An 11,420-nucleotide genomic window follows, 5' to 3' on the forward strand; every position below is an offset into this window, starting at 1 on the left:
TGTTATTGAGTCTAGTTTATTTCTGCCAATTTTCACAAATTTTTATGGTCATTTCTTACCTGGTTTTGGTCAATAACTAAGACCCTGTCACACTCTATATCGTTTAAGTTACTCATGTTTTTTGTTCATTTTGCAAGAGTCATATCTTCCCAACGGAAGATAATTTTTCAAATCTGTAAAAAGGGTTTTCTTTCTTTACTTGGCTAGTTTATATTTAGAAATTTTTATAACTTTATAAACTCATTTGATATTTTAAATCTATTAAAAACCGGAAGTGGTTACAAAAATTCAGGTTTTGTAACATGTTCATTTTCTGAAATTGAACAGTAACTTTCAGAAGTCACCATCTTCAAACCAGAAAAAAAGAACAAAAAAATCGTAGGAAAGGGTGTTACGAAAACCTTTAGCAAGAAACAACCGAAGAAAACATGAGCACCACGATTAAACAAAACACTTTATTGCACCGGGGGAAGCCCCCAAACTCCCCTCCTGTAGGGGCAAAATCTCTGAATCTGGCTCCACAACTTATTAAGTTGAACGATGCTGCCCACACCGGTGGGAGCCCCCAAACCCCCCTGCTGTAAGGGCAAAATCTCTGAATCAGGCTCCACAACTCATCAAGTTGAACCATGCTATAGTCAGTGTGCAGGTCAGTCGATGCTTGCTAGAGCAGTGTAGGATCGTCTGCTGGATATGCACAGAAGCAGAAAGAGAAGGGAGAGAGAGAGGGTTGATGTTCATGGCTTTCTCCAGGGAGGATTCCTTTCTCAGATAATCCTGCAGTGCAGGGACTTTCTGGATGGAGGACATGTTTGTTCTTTTTTTGAACCGTTTGTTTTTCTTTTTTTGAATGGACATTTTTGTCATTTTCTCAAACCGTCTTTTTTTGGCAAGAATAGCAAGAAAGGATACTTAAGTCTTTGCAACAGCACCAGAGTCTGATGCAAAGTTAGGTCATCATACACGAGAATACGAGCCCCATGTGCGTAAATACGTGTCGCTCATTTGACCCCCTGAACACAGACGTGGGATTTAGTGAATCATTGGGGGGGAACATACACGACCCTCCCGTAGGCAAGTACACGGCATTATCATATAACCAACTCATATAGGGGACATTGGCTACCGGCCTGGCCTGAGCCCAGAGTGGTTACCATATACAGGGGTCCCAGTTGGCACACCTAAACACAACAAGAATGAGGCCATGTTCGACTAAACAATAACCAGGTCAGGCCTTCTCTTTGGCCCATCAAGAGAACTAACCTGGGTTGAGCCAGGCATGACTTGACCTGACTTACTACTGTTAGAGCACTATCCAAAGAAGGTCCAAACGACCATCCAAACCCAAAGAACTATCCAGAAGTCTGTGCAGATATGATAGTAATGAGTTGCCAAAATGATCAAAGGAAAGTCCAACTTCAATGGACCTCCAAAATCCTTATCTACAGATCGTCTTTCCTTGTATGCTGCCAATATTTTTGGCATTGTAATCTCAAAGATGAGGATCCAGCTTTCCTCTCTCTCGCTTGTATCCTGACCTGATTGGTAGGAGCCGTCAGTGAACGTCTGTGTTACTTACACTTACATAGGAGTGGGCCTTTGGCTCTGGTCCACCCTTTCCTAAGACCCATCAAGTTGAGGTGCACCCAATTATGTTGGATTCAGTACAGGTTCAATCCAACACAAATCCCACCAGTTCACATCTGATTCTAATTATGCATATATATAGTAGAGGGACCAAGACTCTTTTGGTCCTCGCATATGAGAAGCTAATATCGTTGCATCTTATCTGACCACAGGAAAAACGTACCTAAACAATCGAATGTTGTTTGGTTACTATATAGCATGATCGGGGACAGGGTAACATCATTGTCAAGTTTATTTGTTAGATAATAAGATATTCCAACAGGTCAAGTCATCATACCAAATCCCAAGTAATCCCAGCTTTATCATCAAGCATGAACTGTGGGGATGCTTATCAATGCAGCCTAGTTGTCACAATCGTAAAATATAACATAAAAAACGTCGATTTTTTTAAAACATGATGAAGTAAGGCTTGTCACACCTTGGCTCATGGGCGTTTGAATCGCAGACAGTGGTGGTCAGGACAGCACGGGACATCCCGGTCCACCCGGGGGGCACAGAACAGTGGCGGATGCTGTTTTCACGTCCGCGGGATGCACCAAAATAACATATGCTTCTCCCGTGCACGGATGAGAATGGAGCCTGCGGTCGGGGATTCAAACGCCCCTTAAGGGCTCTGCATAGCTGGTTAAGTGGGTCAGCATTCAAGTTGAAGGATGTCACAAGTTCAATACTCGATGTGTGCACTTTTTACCTTGAGGTTAAAGCAGCACATTGTAAGATGATACATTATCAATCTCTCTCAAATCCCACCACTTTTTTTGTGGATAGTCCAAGGAAAAACCCCGGGATCGCACATTGGCTGGCATTTGGTTGGTTCCTGCCTGGCTGAGAGTACACCTTTGGATGCCACCCATGGATTTCGAGCTTGTGACGTCCCCTCAACTTGGTGGCATTCACAAGTCAACAAGTCGACCCTACTAGATGGGGGAACCCTTGTGAGCCAAATCCCACCACTTAAACCAGGGTTTTCCCTCAATAAATATCAAAAAAAAAAAAGGAAAAGGCATGGCGTATCTTAGCATTTATAACGAGCATGTGTATAAAGCCAATCCTCCGCATATGTGAAATAAAGAGAGAGAGCTAGTCTATGATTTCTCCCTCCTCTTTCTCTGATTCTTGCTCGTCTGGGATCTTACAAACCTTTTCTTCCTTCACTACACACACAGTACCATCATCCACTCCATCATCTTGTGCACCAAGATCACCACCATCATCATCATTTGGTAAAGCTATCTCCTCAACAAGCTTCTGGCTGCTGTCCATAGAATCTCTTGCAGTAGACAAAGGGAAACGCAGAGGCTTCTCTGGCCACTGCTCAAAGAAAGAGTTCATTGTCATGAACCTGAACACCTGCAACAAACGAGACTTGTCTCTTTCTACATCTGCACTCAATAACTTTTGCAGAAGCGTCGGCTCTCTATTGTTCAAAACTGACCGTAGGGATTCTTTATTCCCGAACCTTTCAACTTGAGTATGTTTGCCATTCCCACTATACTTGGCTTTGAAAGAACCTCTACCAAATTTATGCCTATGGCTCATTGCGCCATTTTTCTGAGAATCAGATAAATATCCCGGAGGTATCTCAGCCACTTCGACACCCAATTCTGCCTGTTTGGCTAGGATCTCCTTGAGTTGCTGAAAGCAGAAATAGAAGTGTCAATGACTGATGAAATCAGGAAAGAAAGGAGATGCATGCATCTATATACATATATATCACATTCAGGCCAGAAGGACATTTTCACTTTTGCAAGTCCTCTGCCCTTCAAAGCTTTTAAAACAGAGATCCTACACTTTGTCCACCAACAGAAAATATGTGCCTCTATGCTGATCTGTTGTTGTGTAAAGGGTGACCAAAGCTCGTAAGAAAGATGCAGTGTGCCAAAGAAAGAGACTTCCTATCAAATTCTGTAACAAAAAGTAAAAGTGTTGTGCCTGGCGTCGTATCTTGGTATTTGCATCATCAAGCTCACCACCTTTCTGCATCTCAGACATCTTTGCCTGTTAAGAAAAATGTAAGAATGGTTACCTTTCAGATGAAAAAAAAAATAAAAACTTAATAATGAGATCTTCCTGACCTTTTTCTCAATCTTAGAATTGGTTGGATAGTTCTTTTTCCGCTCTTCACGCCATTGAAGAATTTCTTCCTCTGTGTATGTCAAATGGATAGATCTTCACAAAGAAAAAAAACATTAAAGAATATATGAGAAAAAAGAACTCAATTATTATGATCAAACATACAGCATTAGTGTTTCTAGCTAATATTCAGATGGAAATGAAATCTTCTGGTAGATAAGTTGGATCAGACCTACTGCATAGCATGTTTCCCATATTTTTTTCTGGCCTTAACAACAATATTGAGATTGGCTTATATGCAGAATTTTGAAGATTGAAAATGTTAAAAGGTTTTTTATACAATGTCTCTCCCTACAATTGCACCATCAAGCATTACTGCTTCATCATCGTGAAACCTTAACTACATGCAGCCAGCTTTATGAGTCTTATTTTTTCATTCCTTCCTATCTAAAAATATAACTTGAATCCATCCAACACCTTTCATATGCCTCCTCACAGCTCCCTATTTTCTTAGTTCCTTCGACTTTCATCTCATCAACATTTTTTATCCGTGTTGTGGCAGGTATTCATGTAATATGCCCAAATCATTCTAAACGACACTCTTTTTTTCATTATCACCATTTCTCTGTGTTTTTTGACATACGCTCCTTAATTACTACTTTAATGACAATAAAAAATACCTCGAGCTGAAGCAGAAAGAGCATATGCATGCCGGATATTCTTTTAAGAATGCAGGACATTTTCAATATTCAAAGATATGATGCTGCAATTATGGAAACAAGCCACCTAATTTTTAAGGAATTTACCACAAAGAATTTCACCTAGGATGATAATATGCAAAGAATTTGCAATTCAACAGGAAGACTGGAATAGTCATATTTCCTATTTCTCTGTATGTTCAAGGAAAACTTCAAGAAGAACATAACCATGAATTGGACTCTAAAGTAACAATCTGGCAAAATATGATATCATTATCAAGTAAGACTCTGGTACAATATATTTATTTTTCGACTAGAATATGCAATGACCTTCAGGGAGGGAACATACATGGGATAATGGAATATTGAAGAACAAATAAGAACAGCAACCACTGACGAACTCAATTAAAATGGATTAAAAGGAAGATGAACAAGTAAAAATTGCAACCTTTTACGCTTTTGATTTTCTTGGTCTTTAGAATTTAAAAATGTATTGTTTCTGGGGCCTTTCTTGTTTTGACCTGACACCAGCAAATCAAGGCACGGACAAAATAATTAGATACATACATATTTGAGACAAAAATGTGTCTCCCACTGCTGAACAACAAAAAACATGATTTTCCACTAATCACTAATCTAAGAACCTGAAACTTCAGCAATCAAAGGAATGCAGATTTTGTCTTTTCTATTTATGCATGATGAGCGGCTCTTGGTGTAAGTTCAACATGCAAATGGTCAAATTATTCACATAAAGAAACTTCATACACAACAAACCAAGCAAAAGTAGCAGACAGGCTCCACACGTAAAATAGTGAGGAAATTACATATTAACAAGCAAAATAAAGAAATCACCATGATATTTTGAAAATATTCCTGCATCAAGAAAATCTTATCTTCTTATTTTTCATATTTAGAATATTCATCTTTCTCATGCTTAGTTTTTAAATTTTTAAAATATATATATATATAACTTTTCTTTATACTTTAGCAAGAAAAATAATACTAGAGCCTATTATTCTCCCTATATTTTCATTATTTTTACCAAGATTTTCACAAGAAAATCAACATTTTTAAGAAGCTCCTGAGAAGAACCCTTCACAAAATAGACAAGATTGGTCCTGATGGCCATGTGTTGCATTCATTTCATACACTAGTCAAGACAATGATGTGCTGAACAGCTTTGCTTGAATAGGGAAATCTTTCAAAAGAAACTCAAATATCAGTAAAACCCAAGTACAAAAGCAGTCAAAGGAGGTAATGACAAGTCATTGTTGCCAAGAAAGCATCCCTAGCATAAACATTAGGTAGGGCTTTTTGCAAGTAGATGTTAAAATATATGGTTATCATAATATATATATATATATATATATATATATATATTATGTTTTTGTAATATATATCTATACATATATATTTTTATTTATGTCTTTTGTAATGTCCACTAGGGGCAATTTAGTCTTTATGGTGTCCACTAGGGACATTTTTGACTTTTATTTATCTTTTCTTTCGTTTTTTTTCATTTGATTAAGGGTAAGAGGGTTGGACCTTTGCCTCCCTCATTCTTAATGCTTCTCAAAGCATTTCAATATATTGTTTTTTATATTTTAAGCTCTCTCTCTCTCACTCACATTGTGTGTTTGGTGTCTAGCCCTTTGTGGCTTATTGAATTTTGCCCGTTAGTGGCTTCTTGTTTATGTGTTTGTGCATTCTTTGTAGTCACTTTGTGACATTGTTCTTGGCACTAGTGTTTCATTACAGTAGAGGCCTCAAGAATGCCTCCAAGTCCACTTGTCCATGCTTAAACATTTATCTGATAGATCCTCCATTTATCTGATAGATCCTCTTGACGTATAAAATAAGTGTAAAACTGTAGTCACAAGATGAAAAAAGAAAAAAAGCATTTCATGGTCTAGGTTTCCAGAAAGAATTAGGACGCAATTTTTTCCATCTAGAAACATGAAATTCTCCGGTGTTACCGGTATTATTGATGAATTTGTCCTTTCTCTGTCCCCGGTGATTGAAAGAAGTCTTATGAAATCTGGACACAGCAAGCACAAATTAAAACATAGACATATATATTATCAAAGAAAGAGAAAAAAACTGAACTTGTGAACATTGTACCTCGAATTCTTTGATTCTTTTCCCCATGAACCATGATGTCCTCTTCCTGAACTAATGTTGCTGGTCTTTGACTGAACCACATGAGAATAAGTATTTATAGTGTCACTCTCATTGGTCTTAACCTGCAATAATGGTAGCTCCAAACTATAAATGGCAAACCAATGTGACATCTGGGGCATTGAAAGCTTTTTTTTCAAGTATTAGAATTTAGAAAAAACCATGCCTAAGGAGCAACATGCTTCTCTTTACACATTCAAATTCACAAAAGTACAGCGCATACATCAATATGATCAAACAGAAGGTTTGAGAAGCAAAATGACGTTTCACCTTTAACTGTTGTGAGCCTAGATTCCCTGTATTATTCTGTTGCATAACTTGTGGAGCTTGATCGTGCAGAGGTAACGTCCCACAATTTAAATTTGGCGCAGCAGCAGGCGGAAAATGACCACCATTTTTATTCATCGTAGGGACAAGAGGAGTTTGAGGATTTCCAATGCTCATATGAGCATTATTAGCAACAAAATTGGAATTTTGAAAAGCCGCAGGATCCGCAGGTCTATTTGGACAGCAGGCCTGACCATGAAATGTCTGTGGAAGCATTGTATGTGTAGAATTCTGAAGAGTTTTTACAAATAATAATAATAATAATAATTCATGCAGAAAATAAGGCGAAGATGATATTTAAAAGGAAAACCTAAGCTGGGATACGACATTTACCTGTTGAAGACCGTTAAGCGCGCAACTCGGTTGATTCTGATGCATCCCAGAAGGCACTTGATCATGTTGAGGCAAGCTCCCCACAGGTACTTGATGAGCAACAAGGGGTGAAAGTTGCATCACATTTTGATTCAGTAATTGGGCAATAAGATTGCATTGATTCTGTATGTTTTCCTGCATTTGTGCGCTATTGGATGCAACTGCAGCATTAGAAGGCACAGTAGGATTACCACAACCCATTTGAGGATTCTCAACGAAGAATCTGGGGTTCTGAAGACCAGATGGCTGAGATAGTTGATTAGGCCAGCAAGAATGACCATGACCCATATGTGGTTGCATCATAGAAGAAGCAAGGGAAGGAACATTTGCGCGTTCATTACAACGCAAGGTACCTTGAGATTGATTCAAACACTGTAGTTGGTTATGAGGATTGAATTGAAAAGCCAGTGCCTGAAAACCTAATGGGTTCACACTCTGCATACTCATATTACGACTATCAAACGCCATTGCCGGCGCCGCGAATTGGTTGCCCGGGATTTGCGGTTGCGGGGCGACTGATCGAACATTTTGGGCAATCAATGGATGGTTGTATGCAGGAAACTGGTAGTGAGGCAGCTGATGGTCGAAACCGCTGCCCAAATTAGAGAAATTCTGAACACCATGCTGAGGGTTTACACCAGGAAAAGAGTTCATCATTCCCTGCCCGCCATGAAACAATCGGAATCAAAACACAAGTTTTATCATGAAGAAAAGCTACAAACGAAAGCATAAAACAAGCAACAAAGAAAGGCAAGAAGATGAAAAAACGAGAAAGAAGAAGAGGGTGAAGAAATATACCTGGTTTTGATCATGATTGCAGAAAGGTGGAGGTAAAACCGGGAACATTTTGTTGTTCCTACACACACAGAGCTTAACTGGGAAGAAGAAGAAGAAGAGTAACAGAAAACCAGAGAGTAGCAGATTCTAGAAGTTTCTAGAAACTAAACCTTCTCAGAGCATATGACAGTACGGAAGGAGGAGAGTCCTCCGTCCGAAGAGGGAGGGACGCCGCTGATTCAGGAAGCAGCCGCAGCGCATGCTGTGCGAAACGAGGAAGACGACCTATCCACCGCGCGTATGTTTCGATCAAAACTGAATCATGGACGGGTTTTTGTAGATCCGGTGAATAAGCGTTAGGCCCATAACACGGATCCAGGCTAAAAGAGTGAACCTGCTATCCAGGGTCCTACGAGTAGGGATGGCAGTGGGGCGGGGCGGGGGACAAAGTTTCCACCCCCGCCCCGCCCACCCCCACCCCCCCCCCCCCCCCGCCTCCATCCCCGTTTCATACCCTTCATCCCCGGTCCAAACGGGGATGAGACGGGGCGGGGCGGGGATATTGCGGGGAAAAGTGGTCGGGGCAGGGTTGGGGCGGGGATCGTGGCGGGGACGGGGCGGGGCGGGGAAAAGTGCACGTCCACCCCCTCCCCGCCTCTGCGGCAGGGATGGATTTTATCCTCCACCCCCGCCTCCATCCCCGTTTCATACCCTTCATCCCCGGTCCAAACGGGGCGAGGCGGGGCGGGGCCCCGCTTTCCCCCGGTCCACTGCCATCCCTACCTACGAGGGCACCGACAGGAAAGTAGGTTGAGGGCCTTGAGGCATTATCCACGTTGTGCTGGGAGAATCCGATCCGTGCACCAGCTTGCAGACCCAGATCAACAATTCCTTGACGCTAGGGCCTAGGGGTGTCAATAGGGCGGATCTGGTTCTGACCTAGGTGGGTTCAAACCCGAATCTGACTTTGAGGTACGAGTACTGGGCCCAGACCCGGGTCTGATCGGGTCCATCATAAGAAAAACCATACCTGGGTACTATGAAAATTACATGAACCAGGCCCTGCCTATACCCTATAAAATAATATTTGTTATCTCTTGCACATTGAAAAATCTCGAATCTTAATCAGAACTTGGATCTGAGCCAGGTCTGGTATACAATTTCACTAACCACACCCGGATCCATATACTAATCAGAACCAACCCGAATTCTAATCAAACCTTTTTATTTGTTGGGTTTGGTATGGTCTGGTCCAGGGCAAACCTGACCCATTGACACCACTACTTGGCGCCGTATCAACATGCTCCCGCCGGGTCCGCAGCACTTCTGGATCCCATTTTCAATGTCCCTCATGCTTCACATGATCAGCCCGTGCCCTAGTCAGTTCGAAGTCCTTGCACTTTATCATATTTCATCATTTTTCCAGCATTGTATTGGCTACACTATCATATTCTCTAGTTAAAATTCATAGTTTCAAGCGTTATTTGAACAATTTGACCACACAGATGTGTTCCACATGGTTCATTTTGCACGTTTGATTGAGGGTGTCAACAGGTTCGATCATGCTTGGACCCAGGTGGGTTCAAAAGTGGATCTTACTAAAAGCGCAGGTATCCCGTTTAGAACTGGATCTTATCAGGTCTACCATATGTAAAACCATACCAGGACCTTATAAGAATTTAGGGGTGAAAATGGTTCAGATATTGGATCACAAAATACATTGGGTAGTCAAATCCGATCGAATCCAAAACAGCCAAAATTTGCAAAAGTGCCTTCCTGAATCCCACTCGTTTGCAACCCTATAAGAATTACATGAACCAGAGCTGGTCCATACCCTGTAAAATATTATTTTTTTTACTTTTTTTACATTGAAAAACCACGGATCTTAACCGAAAATTGGGTCGGGCAAGAGTCTGATATGCAATTCTACAGACCATACCCAGCTCCATATATTTATCAGATCATTTTAAGTCCTACCAGGATGCTAATCGGACCTCATTCTTTACCACCAAACCCTGACCCTATACGGTTTGGTACGTCAAACCCAACACATTGACACCCCCTACTTCTGATTGAATGGTTTTAAAATAAAAACATGATTTTTAACGTGAATGAAATTTTGACATATTGTGGACTGTTGAATTTTAAAGTTTAAAAAAAAAAAAACTGCTTATTCAACACCATTGATCCAAAACATGTTTTTGACTAAACAAACCACATAAAATAATACCAAAGTGTTCCTGCTAGAGGAAACATGGAAAATGGGTAGAAATGAGTTCTGTAAACTTTTTTCACAATTCTGATCGGTCTCTGTGTTTGGCATGATCTATTTGCTAGGAATAGACACTTAGATAATGTTTTTTAAATGAGAAAAATGATAGTTTGGGCCTCGAAATTTTACGAAGATGTTGGGCCACTGATTTGATTTTTCAACCCTTGCAAAAACCTACCCACGTGTAGAAATTAAGTGATTCAAGAGCCAATCTCTAAGAAATCACGCACGTAGTTCACGTTTGCATGGTCACAATTTAAAACTAAAAAAAAAAAACTCATAAAATCCATTTTGTATTTTTCATTTGCTTATTTCATTTCCGTAGGGCAGGAGGACCTGCGCTCATACCGGTTGGCAACAAGCTTGAAGGCCCTGGTAAATTTTTATTACCCAAGCTCATACGAGCCCGTAACATATACCAAACCAGAGTTGCCCATATTGTCATGCTTAGCTTCTTCAAATCAGAGCGACGGGACGAGCTGTTTCTCTTATGGAGCTTCAATCTTCTAAAATCTTAACCCACAGAAACAGCCCCATCAGTTGCAATGACTCCATGATCATCGCCACCACCACCACCATCATCATCATCATCATCGTCTTATCCAAACCATAAGGTGTTACATATTTTCAAAGTTTCTTCCACGATTAGACTTGGGATATCAAAAACCAAGTTATCTTTGCATGCTTGCTCTGGGCAAACCAAGGAGAGCACCAGGGATAACCGTCTTGACACCTACATGCTGGAGAAGGCTATCCAATGGAGAAATAAAAGGAGTTAAATTCTAAATATTTGCAAAGTCAGAATTATATTTGCCAAATCCATTCTAATGCATTCCTCGACGCACCAACTGCCTCCCCAAACACCCTTTTTCTAAACAACCACTTTATAAGGAGTTTGACCCAACACTGCCTCCCAAAGTCCAGAACTCCTGAGCAACTCTACCAGCTTCAAATAGGAGCACTAGGGAGTGATTCAGAAATGTCACAAGCATTAGTACTTTAATGAAAGATGGGGTCATCATATTGCACTCAGCATGCATTAATTCGTCTGGTGCAGAAGAAAACAAGAAGCCAAC

General features: G+C 40.6%; 1 protein-coding gene across 2 annotated transcripts; it reads right to left on the reverse strand.

Annotated features, from left to right (window-relative positions):
• Nucleotides 1–2,642: 2,642 nt before the first annotated feature.
• Nucleotides 2,643–8,378, reverse strand: LOC149819592 (uncharacterized). 2 transcript variants are annotated; one of them, XM_089982025.1, is made up of 9 exons: nucleotides 8,094–8,378; nucleotides 7,257–7,955; nucleotides 6,867–7,154; nucleotides 6,540–6,661; nucleotides 6,395–6,456; nucleotides 4,867–4,939; nucleotides 3,723–3,816; nucleotides 3,580–3,645; nucleotides 2,643–3,282 (listed from the first exon to the last, which is right to left on the reverse strand). In XM_089982025.1, exons 1-9 carry the CDS (start codon nucleotides 8,139–8,141, stop codon nucleotides 2,728–2,730), a joined length of 2,007 nt encoding a protein of 668 aa, XP_089838151.1. In that variant the 5' UTR covers nucleotides 8,142–8,378; the 3' UTR covers nucleotides 2,643–2,727. The 2 variants fall into 2 exon arrangements, with proteins under 2 accessions (XP_089838151.1, XP_089838152.1); XM_089982026.1 differs by having other exon boundaries at nucleotides 6,867–7,127; nucleotides 8,094–8,256.
• Nucleotides 8,379–11,420: the final 3,042 nt, after the last annotated feature.

This window comes from Nuphar pumila, chromosome 12, assembly GCF_984573655.1.
Source record: "Nuphar pumila chromosome 12, dmNupPumi1.hap1.1, whole genome shotgun sequence".
Lineage (NCBI taxonomy): Eukaryota > Viridiplantae > Streptophyta > Magnoliopsida > Nymphaeales > Nymphaeaceae > Nuphar > Nuphar pumila.